We start from the raw sequence: 14,225 nt of genomic DNA, 5'->3' as shown, positions 1-14,225 counted from the left end.
GTGGATCAAAACATTTCTAGTATTCTAAGCATCAGAAACCTTAATTGAGTATATGATCTGTTTTCTTCTGCCTGTAAAAGTAATTAAAATCTAAACAAGTATCTAAAATTGATTATCCAGTTTTAGGCTGCTAACTTTATTGGTGTATTAACTGCCCAAGTGCTATTACATATTGCCAATAGGCCATATTCTATGCAAAGCAGATTAGATAGGTATGGCTTAAAAGCTAATATGACTTCGATGAAGCTCAGATCATGCCATAAGTCACAATAATGCAGAATTCAGGATAGTTTTAACAGATTAAGCTGTGATTAATGGAAGTTGAAGGCTATCCAGAACTGGATCCCTAGTGATTAGCATTCCAAAAAACTGATAAGAGAACTAAAAATTTAGATGTATACAAAAAAAATCCCCTACAAGTATGAAAAGAAAATGTCCAGTTATTAGAAAGGTGGAGTGGACATAGTTTCTGGAATGCTGAACGGGACATACCCTGCAATTTTTGATGCAGCTTCCATTTGTATTATAGAAGCCTTAATTTTCAAAATACTGACAATAAAACCCCATGACTTTTTTAAAAGTTTAAGATGACTGATTTGATTTAAGAAGGAATAACAAAATGTTTAGTGAGAAAATGTGGGAACATCTACAGGTATACACAGTAAGATTAACTAAAAAAATAAAAATCTAAATTTGAATATGAATGACCACAACAAACTATTTAATGCTCCATTCTCTCTATTTATTCTGAAAAGCAATGCATTAGGATTTAACAATCTCAGATAAAATTTTTATCTTCAAAGGAATGCTACACATTTATTACTCATACATATATGAAAAATAAAATAAGTGCAAGCATTCAGAAATTCAGAAATGATATAATATAATAAGGTAAAGATAAAGGTTTCCCTTGCACATATGTGCTAGTTGTTCCCGATTCTAGGGGGTGGTGGTCATCTCCGTTTCAAAGCTGAAGAGCCAGTGCTATCCGAAGACGTCTCCATGGTCATGTGGCTGGCATGATTAAACACCAAAGGCACATGGAACACTGTTACCTTCCCAACAAAGGTGGTCCCTATTTTTCTACTTGCATTTTTTACGTGCTTTTGAACTGCTAGGTTGGCAGAAGCTGGGACAAGTAACAGGAGCTCACCCCGTTATGCGGCACTAGGGATTCAAACTGTTGAACTGCTGACCTTTCGACCAACAAGCTCAGCATCTTAGCCACTAAGCCACCATGTCTCTTAATATATGAATATAGTATAATATAATATATAGTTTGTTGAATAGGAATTGTAGATTAAGAAGTAGAAAGCTGAAATAAAATTCAATAATCTAGATACAAATAGTCCTAAACTTACAACCTCACCTGCACACAAAATTTTCATTGCTAAGTAAGACAGTTGTTAAGTGAGCCTTACCCCATTTTGATCTTTTTGTCACAGTTGTTAAGTGAAATATTGTAGTTGTTAAGTTAATAACACCATTGATGAGTGAATCTGGCTTCCCCATTGACTTTACTTGTCAGAAGATCACAAAAGGGGATCACGTGCAAACATCACAAATACAGGCCAGTTGCTAAGAGTTGGAATTTTGGTCACATGACCATGGGGATGCTGCAAAAGTCATAAGTATGAAAAAGGTCATACGTCATTTTTTTACAGTGGTGTTGTAACTTTGAATGGTCACTAAACAAATAGTTATAAGTTGAGGACTACCTTTATACCTTAAAGGACAGTATCTCTTCAACTATGATTAGCATGCATTAAAAAGACATTGTGGTTTACAGCTTAGACCCGGTGGTTATTTAACATCTGAATGTCACGCCGTTCATGATCGCGACGATCACGATGATTGCGGCGAAGTGTTGGGATAGTCTCTAGCAGTTTCTCTTCAACGATACGTTTCATCATTATTTGGGCACCATCCACAAGAAATAATGTACTTGCGCAGAAACCAAATGTCTGTTAAATAAAAAAAACCACAATGACCTATGCATCATCCCCTTATATTGCAGGTACACAGAAACAACCCATGCACGCATACATATTTGAAACAGCAAAATCCTGAAATGTATTTCATGATTTGTAATTAATAAAATAATTTTGAACTATGGATGACAGGCAATTTAAGGAAGTAGATAAAGGGTTTCTGGAGAGTCTCAATCATCCAGGTTACGGTCGTCTCAAAGGTGCTTTTTCAAAAAGGCAACTGAACTCTTTTGGGTTTTTTCCCTTTGAAAATGTTTCACTTCACATCCAAGAAGCTTCTTCAGTTCTAACCAGGGATGGGTCCTACTTACCTTTACTACTGGCTCACAGAAGCTTCTGCGCATGTGCAGATCACCTATCATGACGTCCGGGTCAGTGGGTGGAGCCTCCTGCCGGTTTTACTACTGGTTCTTGTGAACTGGTCCGAACTGGGGGCAACCCACCACTGGTTCTAACTGACTGGTGGGGAAAGAAAGGATTTATATTCCTTGCAGTCATCTGATTACTGCAGAGTGCTTAGGTCCTCAGACTGCTAAAGACCAGATGACTTTGCTGGTTTTCATTGCAAAGGACCAATAAACAGTTTTGCTTGCTGCAATGCCAGATTAAAGGGCCAATGAATTTCCATTTTTTTAACATAGTAAGTGGTTTTATATTATATGGGGCAAGCTTACGTTTTAAATCAGGTGAATATTTTTTTTATAGTGCCAATTTTATACAAAGTATGATATATTCACACTAATTTAAATGCTAAGTTCTCTATTAGTGTGTGCAATAGCGTTATGGACCGGAAACTTGTTCTTCCTTGCTTTAATAACAATCCTGGCAATCCTAGCAATCTGTCAAATATGAACTCACAATTGCAGTATTTTCAATCAGTTGCTTCTCAGCGGTTACAGTAAATATAATTGAAGCCAGGAAGAACAGCAGTCCTACTACTGCAGCAACAAAGAAATCCTACAAAAGAAGAAAAACTAAAAGTATAATACATGTCATTTTAATCCTTCATTTCTATCACATTAATTACAGGTAGTTCTCAACTGACCACAGTTCGCTTAGTGACCATTCAGTTAAAACAAAAAAAAGTGACTTATGACTGTTTTTCACATTTACAACCATTGCAGTATCCTCATGGTCACATGGTCAAAATTCAGATGCTTGGCAACTGACTCACATGTATGACAGTTGTGGTTTCCTGTGGGTCATGTGATCACTTTTTGTGTCTTTCTGACTAGCAAAGTCAATGGGGAAGCAGATTCATTTAACTGGTTTACTAATTTAACAATTGCAGTTATTCACTTAACAACTGTGGCAAGACAATTCATAAAATGGAGCAAAATTCACTTAACAAATGTCTTGTTTCGTAACACAAATTTTGGGCTCTCACCTATTTTTTACTGAGTATCTCTTTTATTGGCATGTGAGATAAGCTGAACATAGAGACAAAGCAACAATTCCTCACAAGCAAAATAAAATAATCTTCTGTAGGTCTAGCCTTGATGCTACAAAGTTATGAAAATAATGGAAGGAAAGACCGTTGTTTGAATTTTTTAAAATGGAGTCACCAAAACTCTTCTCCGTTGACCATATTAAATTGTGTGCTTCCAATTTTTTACAAAAATGAAAAGATGCCTCTTTACCACACAAGTTACTCTGTCTTCTCCAGCCTTTTGATAAACAGTAGTACAATATAAAGCCAGGATTAAGATGCTTAAAATAAAGGCACCGCAGCTCGCAAATTCAAAGATGTAAAGTCCAGGACAGGAGTTGGATCTCATCACAGCTTCTTCAGCAATAAAGGCTAGGAAGGACAGCATCTGTTGATAAAGAATAAAGATGATTAAGCAAGCAATCATTTATTGGATGATTCAATTCTATGTAACAAATCCTTCTTTCTTATTTTAAAAGACACATTCTTTTAAAGAAATGCTTTGTTTTAGATCTCGGGCTTCAAGAAAGGAATCTGCATTTATTGAGAATTGAGGACCCAGTTTGTGGGGGCAATAAGCTGACTTTGTATAAATATACAAAAGTATGAAGGCTATTGCTTAACATATTGTAAGCCACCCCGAGTCTCCGGAGAAGGGCGGCATATAAATCAAATTAAAAAAAAAAAAAGATTATGTCAAAATTTGAACAAGGCTTGAATGACTGAGTTATCTATTAAATTATATATATCTCTTCTATTAATATCAAACTACAGCCATTACCTTTTTCTTTTAGTGGGCATTATTTGAATCAAATAGAAAGAGAAATGCAAACGTCTTACCTATTTTTGCTTATCTATTTTATTCACACAAACAAATATTTGAAGGTGGTATGATATGGGAAGAAATACTGCTCAGCAAAATATGTCAGCACAGCAAATGATGTCTTTATTTAATCCATTTATTATTGATAATCAATCACTGAAGCCACTCTAGGTAGGATGCAGGTAATAAACAGTTAAAATTGAAGCAAAATCTGCACAATAATAATTGGAAATATAAAACATTATCATCAGAGAACAAGGAATTCAACCTAACATTCACCAAGTGAGTGGATGACAGGGTGTAGTCAGCAGGGTGTAGTACTTACCAGGACTCTGCTGTAGTCAGCAGGGTGTAGTACTTACCAGGACTCTGCAATGCTTCAGGTTTATTTCAGAAATGGAGCTATTGTATATGTATGACATAGCAGTTAGCTACTACTCTTTAAAACAGTTGTGTCTTTACAAAGTCTGCACAGCTGGTTTGTGCATTCTGAAACACTTTTCCTGAGTATGGTTTATATTACTGGCATTATATGAAAAGCTGACATTGTATAGAATGCCTATGAAATTTATAGAATGTGTGACTTTTTAGGCAAAGTATGAAATGTCTGTGTTATTTTAACATGCTATATACTTTCCCTAGGCATTGTATAGAACACCTTAGTATTATGCAGAGTGATAAGTACTATTTAGGCCAAGTATGAAAGGAGAGTCATGAAAAGGGTTAGGGTTATTGAAAAGATGTATATGAAAATGAAAGAAGAAATGCAAAATAAAGTACAGGACTTTCTTACCAGAAAAAATAAGAGAAAAAGATTAGTATTGTTATACTTATTGCAACAAGGAAGGTTAGAATGATATTTTAGCAGGACTATTTATATTTTGCTGGTTTATCATTTGGCATTGCACAGAATGCCTAGGATATGTGTGAAATGTTAAAATCAAAATACTTCGATTTCCCATTCTATAGATTTCCTAGGCATTATATAAAATGCCTAGTTTCACACATTGATAGTAGCATTTATAACATAATGAGCAATTCAATAGCCAAGACATTTGTTACTTCTCCAGACATCATTTACAGATCTCCAAATTTAAATACAAAACAAATTAAATTAAAAAAAACACATTTTTATATATCTTAAATATATATTTATTTATATTTAATATAAATATATATTTATTTATATTTATTTATATTTTATATTTTAACATATCGTTCTCACAGGGAGGGACTACTCAGGGTACCGTCAGTCAAATTATGCCAACTGGCGACTCCCAGGGGGAGGGCCTTCTCTGTGAGGGCTCCAACCCTTTGGAATGAACTGCCCCCGGAGATACGGAATATCCCTGATCTCTGTGCTTTCCGCCGTGCCCTTAAGACCCTGATGTTTCAACAGGCGGGGCTAAACATATGAACATGTGAATGATTTTTTTTAAATGTTATCTAATTCTGGGTTTTAGTTAATTGACCAAACTAAGTAATAATTTTAATTAGCAATTTTATGATGTTTGTGTGTCTATATTTTTCTTGACTGTACACTGCCTTGAGTCCTACGGGAGAAAGGCGGTATAGAAATATAATAAATAAATAAATAAATAAATAAATAAATAAATAAATAAATAAATAAATAAATAAATATTTAAAGATTGTAGCATTCTCCTAAAGGGACTTGGGTGTGAGATAATAAAACTCTCATAAAGATTTGATTATTTCATGAAAATTTTAACAAAAAAATGTGTTGATGAATTAGGTTATTAAGTGCAATAGTAAGATGAATTCTGAAAAGACTGTCAAAATTTGATTAAGAATGTCAAAAATAGGAATGAGAAAACCAAATTTTAAATCGCCACTCAGCTATGAAACTTATATGGATTTAGACCATACATATCTGATCTAAAGTTATAGTTACTTAGACTCTGTGGAAGAAGATTTGCTAGCTGTCTTACACAAAATATTATGGGTTGAAGCAAACAAGGGATAAAATACCAGAATATCATATTATAAATTATGGGAAAAATTGTAGCAAAATATTATAGAATTAATTTTCTATACGGGCTTAATCAAATAAGTGCAAAGCAGGCTTCAATTATTTTCCCATTAAGATTTCACTTCCTTCCCAAATAGGAGTTCATAATTATCCCCATAATCAATTTCCTGACTGGAAAACTTAAGCATTTGAGTGACATCCTGGTAATGTGCTTATTCATTTGTTAGCACTATTTTGGTATTGAAATGCTTTTAAACCAATTACTTTCTCACCAGACTTTGAAGGCTCTTATATCAAAGTTAAAAAAATAATTATTGGGCCATAAACTGCAAAAAGCAAATAGAGGAACAGTATGTTAGAATACAATCGATTATGGTACTTGATACAATAATGTAATGAAAAAGAAATACTGCCAATAAATGGATTGGTCAATAGTTCACCAGAAAGCAGTGGAATCAAGTGGGAACTTGAATCTAGATCATCCTGCTTCTTTTCCAATCTTTAACCACGGGGCTGGGGGGTGGGGGAGTAGTGAAAGTAGTCGAACAGTTCCTTCATTTCCCTGCAAAAACTGCTCGAATCGAAAAGCTGTCCTCTCTAAACTTTAGTCGCTTGTAATACAGACAAAAATTATAATTAATCAACCGTCTAGCGCAGCTTCTCAGAATGATGTGAAAACAGCCCCAAATAAACCGCACGAACGGCGGCTTCAAATCTATAAGCCCAACGACAGTAAAAAATAGCTCAGAAAATAAGTCACTTTCTCAGAAAAATGCTATCCAGAAGCTGGCGGGCAAGAGTTTGCAGCTTTACGGGTTTACAGTCCACATGTTAGATATTCGATGAGGTACCGACAGGATAGTACCCCCTTCTCTCCCGGGCCCTCCATGTAAACATTGGTAGTGCCAGTGATCTCCGCTAGAATTAGTGGCGGTTTAAAAGACACAAAAGGGCCAGTTTGGTCTAGCAGTTAAAGCACCGGGCTAGAACAGAAGATCGTGAGTTTAGTCCCTAGTCAGCTGAGGGACTTTTGGGTCAGTCACTCTCTCTCTTAACCCAATCCATCTCATAGGTTTGTTGTCAGAAAAGTAGGAGGAGGAAGGTGAGTTACATGTGTTCACCGCTTTGAGATATTTGTAAAAATATTAAAAGCAGAATGCAAATAAGTAATACATGTAAAATAAATAAAATTCCGAAGTCTTCCACGCCTACGAACTGCTGAAAACGAAGACAAGATAAACACAAAGAATGGAAGACGGCGCCGAAGGGAGGGTCGTCTGTGCCACCTGCTCGTTTCCTTCCTCCCTTACCTATTCATAAAACCCAACTTACCACTTGCGCAAACTTGAGGGATAATCGCCAGTTGCTCAAGTTCTTGAGGGTGCAGTGCTCCATGCAAGGCCACTTGTTCGGTCCGGTCATTACGCCGGGTTGTTCGTAAAACGGCACTCCGTTCTCCATGGCCACGAAATAATAGAACAGGCAGACGAAAGCAAGTTCTGCAAGAAAATAGAAAGAAAAGGAGTCGCGTCTCCGCCCAGAGGACCCCAACTGCCCTCTGGCTATGCTGCGCCGAACCTCGAGAAGGAGGAAGAGAAAGCGGCGTGGATTGCACCTCTGTCTCCAAACTGAGCGAATAGCCCCGAAGTTCTCCGCGCGTATGATAAAAAAGCACCGGGGAAAAAACTTCCAGCCAATCAAAGCAGCAGGGAGGTCCCAGAAAGTTCGGCTCAGGGCCAAATGCTCCCCACAAAGCTTACAGCGCTGAAGCATCAGTTTGGGAAAGGGGTTATGCCCAGAGAGAGGATGAACTGTCCCTCCCCCGCCTCCCTCCTATTTTGCAAATTTCTGGATTTTTAATTATCTTCCCTGTTGAATAGCTCTTGAAACCGAAGGCATACAACTATTAAAAGTTTTTTTAACTAGGGCAAAGCACATTTTGTACAAGTCTAAGGGGGCATAAACACTCTCATTGTAGAAATTAATTTAGATGAACTAATCCACAAGAATTTAAAAGGCTAACAAAAGCAGCAATTCTTTATTGTGGTCATACAACCTTATAGTGGCTTTCCATTTTCCATCCCTTTTTCAGCATTTGAAATATCCATATATGATTGACAAGTTTACATTTGAATTACAGCCTTGGAAAAATGCAAAACAAATTATGCTCTTTGTTTTAAATAGCTTTTAAGGGGCAGTTCATTTACAAAAGTCTAATATTCACTATGAAAATGACTAGGAAAGATATATTATCAAGGTGCATTTGCTTTAACAAGAATCAGTAGTACTACTTAACACTGGAAAAATCAGAATAACAGATGCAATTAACTAATGCAGAATTATTTCCAGTCAAGAATATGTGTGCATTATTCATGCATCAGTACAGTTCCATTGTTCTTTATTTAAAATATGGCACTATATGTTTCCATTTTAGTTTTATTTCTAAACTATGCTTTTTACATTGTGTAGTTATATCACATCCCTGCTGCTTTATTTTTTTAAATCAGGAATGGAAGTGTAGCAAACATCTATAATTAGCAAAAGTATACAGATAGTAAACAATTCTTGTATATATATTAGTATCTAGCAAACAACTACCCGTAATCACTTTGAAATATTACAGATTTAATTTAATTTGTCATATTAATCTTTAAAACTGTACTTTCCATGAATTCCTTACAGCACTGAGAATGAGTTGAACAGAGTTTTATTTGTTGGACTTTCAGAAAGTACTACAGTGACTTAACTATTCAAAGCATACTTCTTTAAACTGCAGTGTAACTCATTGTCAGGCAAATAAATATGTAGAGCATAGGATTATTTAGTATCTCTGAAGCTAAAGAAATGTATTCTACAATGAGGTTTTATCATTAATATTCCATAACTATGCCCACAAAGCAGTGGAAAAACCTTCCTAGCTATTTAAATGCTGTTTTAATACATATTGTGCTAAATCAGGATTTTTAAATAACAGTTTATTGAATTAGCTGTAACATTACAATTTATACATTCTTATGTTTCAGTGGCTTTGTTCATACATTGTACTAAGCTAAAAATAAACTTTATACAATATGTGAATCTAAATAATTAATATGATTTTGTTCCATGCTTCAATATATCGTAATCTGAGCTACACTTGTCTATATAACAATGAGGCACAGATCGTATTTATATTTTTAAAAAGGCAATAGTTTTCTGGTGGCAAATTGGGGTCTGTCTGAAAAGAAATATGCAAGTAATATGTATGATATTTAGTAAGTAAAATATTGAAAATATAAATAAAATAATAGTTTGATTGTTTATCATTTCTGAGAATAATTTATACAAAGATTGCTTACAGACTTAAAAGTTAGATCTGTAATGCTTCTGTAAAGCATATATATGGCTGTGTGCAGATAAGGTATTCTAACTTTATCTAATACTGCCCTCTAGTGGTGTATCATGTAATTCATATTCATGTAATATGATTCATGTAATTACTTATGTAATTACCTTCATGGATTACTTCCTTGTCCTGGTGAAGGGTCTTGCGTAGCTCAATTAAGATATGAGCTATGCCACCCAAGACAGACAGGTCATAGCAGAGAGCTCTGACAAAACTGGAGAAGGAAATGGTTATCCACTCCAGTATCTTTGCCATGAAAACCCCATGGACAGTACCAAAAGGCAAAAAGATATGACGCTGGAAGATGATCCCCTCATGTCGGAAGGTGTCCAATATGCTACTGGGGAAGAGCTAGTACTAGTAGTGCCAGAAAGGGTGAAGCGACTGGGCCAAAGCTGAAAGTACACTCAGCTGTGGATGCATCTGGGGGTAAAAGGAAAGTCTGATGCTGTAAAGATCTATTCTCCATAGGAACCTGGAATGTAAAATCCATGAATCAAGGCAAACTGGACATGGTCAAACAAGAGATGACAAGACTGAACATCAACATTTTAGGAATCAGCAAACTAAAATGGACAAGAATGGGTGAATTTAATTCAGATGACCATCAGGTATACTACTGCGGGCAAGAATCCCTTAGAAAAAATGGAGTAGCCTTCATAGTTAATAAAAGAGTAGGGAAAACAATACTGGGATACAATTCCCAAAATGACAGAATGATTTGCTTGAACCCAAGGCAAACCATTCAATATCACAGTAGTCCAAGTTTGTGCCTCTACCACTGGTGCTGAAGAGGATGAAATTGACCGGTTTTATGAAGCCCTACAGCACCTTATAGAATTAACACCAAAAAATGATGTCCTTATCATCATGGGGGATTGGAATGCTAAAGTAGGAAGCCAAAAGATAACCGGAATAACAGGCAAGTTTGTCCTTGGAGTACAAAATGAAGCAGGGCACAGGTTGATGGAATTTTGTCAAGAGAATACTCTTTTCCAACAACCCAAGAGATGACTCTATACATGGACATCCACAGACAATCCACACAGAAATCAGATTGACTATGTGCTCTGCAGCCAAATATGGAGAAGCTCTATACAGTCAGTAAAAACAAGACCAGGAGCTGACTGTGGCTCAGATCATGAACTTCTCATTGCAAAATTTAGGCTTAAATTAAAGAAAGTAGGGAAAAGCAAAGTTCCAGAAAAACATCTACTTCTGCTTCATTGACTATGTTAAAGCCTTTGATTGTGTGGATCACAACAAATTGTGGCAAGTTCTTAAAGAAATGGGAGTATCTGAACATCTTATTTGTCTCTTGAGAAACCTATATGCGGGTCAGGAAGCAACAGTGAGAACTGGACATGGAGCCACTGATTGGTTCAAAATTGGGAAAGGAGTCCGGCAAAGCTGTATAATGACACCCTGCCTACTTAATTTATATGCAGAGCATATAATGAGAAAGGTGGTGCTAGATGAATCAAAAGTTGGAATTAAGATTACTGGGACAAATACCAACAACCTCAGATATGCAGATGGTACCATTTTAATGGCAGAAAGTGAAGAGGAACTAAAGAGCCTCTTGATGCAGGTGAAGAAGGAGAGTGCAAAAGTTGGCTTGAAACTCAACATTAAGAAAATTAAGATCATGGCCTCCGGCCCTTTCAATTCCTGGCAAATAGATGGGGAAGAAATGGAGGTAGTGACAATTTTATTTTTCTGGGCTCCAAGATCACAGCAGATGGGGACTGCAGCCAAGAGAGTTGGACCATCAGTTGGACCACTGAGTGCCAAAGAATTGAGGCTTTTGAACTATTTTTTATTTATTTTATTTTATTTTGAATTTGTATACCGCCCTTCTCCCTGAGGACTCAGGGCGGTGAACAGCCAAGTAAAAACATCAAATACAAGTATTAAAATACAGTTAAAATATACATATATAAATTTGGCCCCATTAATTAAAAACAATAAACAAAACACTTAAAAACACTTAAAAAAAATTAGGCCAGCCCGGCTTGCTGGAAAAGGAAGGTTTTAAGGGCACGGCGGAAGGCACCAAGGTCTTGGATTCTCCTTATCTCTGGAGGCAATTGATTCCAGAGGGTAGGTGCCCCCACAGAGAAGGCCCTCCCCCTGGGGATCACCAGCCTGCACTGTTTGGCTGATGGCACCCCGAGGAGGCCCTCTCTGTGGGAGCGCACGGGTCGATGGGAGATCGTCGGTGGCAGCAAGCGGTCTCGAAGATAGCTAGGCCCTATGCCATGGAGCGCTTTAAAGGTGATAACCAACACCTTGAAGCACACCCGGAAGACCACTGGGAGCCAGTGCAGCTTGCGCAGGAGCGGTGTTACATGGGAGCGCCAGGCTGCTCCCGTCACTATGCTGCTGGAGAAGACTCCTGCAAGTCCTTTGGACTGCAAGGCGATCAAACTGATCAGCCCTAGAGGAGATCAACCCTGACTGCTCTTTAGAAGACCAGAGCCTGAAGATGAAACTCGAATACTTTGGCCACTTAATGAGAAGGAAGGACTCACTGGAGAAGAGCCTAATGCTGGGAACAATTGAGGGGAAAAGAAGAAGGGGACAACAGAGAATGAGGTGGCTGGATGGAGTCAGTAAAACAATCAGTGTGAGCTTAAATGAACTCCAGAGGATGGTAAAGGACAGGAAGGCCTGGAGGAAAGTTGTCCATGGGGTCGCAATGGGTTGGACACCACTTCACAACTAACAAAAAGTGGTGCTTACTTTGGAAGGTTGCAGGGAAGCTTCTGAGTACTTACAACTTCTTAGGAATAGATTTAACATCAGTAACTAATTAATTAATACGTTAATCACTTCCAATTAACTTTTTTTTCATACAGTTACATTTGATTTTTGGAGATTGCATGGACAGATCCCTGCAGTTTTCTTGGCAAGGTTTTTTCATAAGTGGTTTGCCATTGCCTTTTCCCAGGGCAGAAAGTAAGTGGTTACAGCTGGCTTTGTGCCCAAGACTGGACCAGAATTCACAGTCTCCCAATTTCTAGTTGATGCTACATCAAATTGGCTCTAAATTTCCGTTTACTTGCTTTTAAAGAAAATTCCTTATATTTGGGGATTGTTACTTTTTTAAATTAAATTGTTAAAGTTCAAAATGTACTTTTGAGCTCCAATAAATGGTAATCTGCAACAATTAAAATGAACAATGCTAATCCAGGTAGTCATTTGTGCCACTTACCAAGTCTTACCATTTTAATGCTGCATATTTGTTTGTTTGGGGAATTTTTACTTGATGTAACTGCACCACGAAGTAAAAGCTGTTTTCTCTGGCAGCCAAATATGATTCTAATATTTCTTTTAAAACACTGAACGGCTAAAGCCCACTTAGGTTACCTCAGAAAGGTTATCTCTGCTCTTAAATCTCACAGCAAGCTTTGATTATCAGACAGAAACCATGTGTCAAATTGAAAGGAACAGAGAATCACATTTGCAATGGTAGCTATACAAATAACGCATTTCCCCAAAGAGCAAGCAGAACATATAAATATCCATGAAATACATAGTGCATTCAGAAAGTATTCAGGCCCCCTTCATTTTTGTCACTTTTGTTATGCTACAGCCTGATTCTAGTTGTTAAAATTCATTTTTTAATTTACACTCAGTACCCCATAATGACAAAGTGAAAATAGAATGTTAGAAATGTTTGTAAACTTATTAAAAAGAAAACACTGAAATATCACATTGGTGTAAATATTCAGACCCGTCACTCAATACTTTGTTGAAGCACTTTTGGCATCAATTACAGCTTCAAATATTTTTGGGTGTGACATGCACACCTGGATTGGGGAATTTTCTGCCATTCTTCCTTGTAAATCCTCTTGTGCTCAGTCAGGTTGGATGGCGATAGTCGGTGGTAGTCATTTCCAGGTCCCTCCAGAGATGTTCAATAAAGTTTAAGTTAAGGCTCTGACTGGGCCACTCTAGGACATTCATAGAGTTGTCCCTAAGCCATTCCTGTGTTGTCTTGATTGTGTGCTTAGGATTGTTGTCATGTTGGAAAGTGAACCTTTGGCCCAGTCTAAGGTCCTGAGCACTGTGGAACAGATTTTCATTGAGGATATCCCTGAACTTTGCTCCATTCAGCTTTCCCTCAACCCTGACCAGTCTCCCAGTCCCTGCTACTGAAAAAAGCATAATGCTGCCACCACCATGCTTCATTGTTGGGATGATATTGGGCAGGTGATGAGCAGTGCCTCATTTCTCAAGACATTTAGAATTGAGGCCAAATGGTTTAATCTTGGTTTCATCGACCAGAAAATCTTGTTCCTCAGTCTGAGAATCTTTCTGGTGCTTTTTTTTTTTTTTTTTCAAACTCCAAGCGGGCTTTCATGTGTTTTGCACTGAGGAGAGGTTTCCATCTAGCCACTCTGCCATAAAGCCCTGATCAGTGGAGGGATGTAGTGATGGTTTCCCTTTTGGAACTCTGTTCCATCTCAACATAGGATCCCTAGAGCTCAGTCAGAGTGACCATCAGGTTCTTGGTCACTTCTATTACTAAGGCCTTTCTCCCCAATTGCTCCAGCTCTTGGAAGAGTCCTGGTAGTGGCAAACTTCTTCCATTCAAGAAT

General features: G+C 37.3%; 1 protein-coding gene across 1 annotated transcript; it reads right to left on the bottom strand.

Annotated features, from left to right (window-relative positions):
• Positions 1 to 720: 720 nt before the first annotated feature.
• On the bottom strand, positions 721 to 7,877 carry CMTM6 (CKLF like MARVEL transmembrane domain containing 6). The gene is made up of 5 exons (XM_060683757.2): positions 7,812 to 7,877; positions 7,566 to 7,732; positions 3,632 to 3,808; positions 2,850 to 2,948; positions 721 to 1,964 (listed from the first exon to the last, which is right to left on the bottom strand). The coding sequence occupies exons 2-5, from the start codon at positions 7,692 to 7,694 to the stop codon at positions 1,791 to 1,793; spliced, it is 579 nt and encodes a 192-aa protein (XP_060539740.1). The 5' UTR covers positions 7,695 to 7,732; positions 7,812 to 7,877; the 3' UTR covers positions 721 to 1,790.
• Between the last annotated feature and the right edge of the window lie 6,348 nt (positions 7,878 to 14,225).

This window comes from Pantherophis guttatus, chromosome 4 (genome assembly GCF_059756535.1).
Source record: "Pantherophis guttatus breed Tessera chromosome 4, ASM5975653v1, whole genome shotgun sequence".
Taxonomy (NCBI): domain Eukaryota; kingdom Metazoa; phylum Chordata; class Lepidosauria; order Squamata; family Colubridae; genus Pantherophis; species Pantherophis guttatus.
Note: the sequence above shows the minus strand (reverse complement) of the source record. Positions and strands in the feature narration are given on the sequence as shown.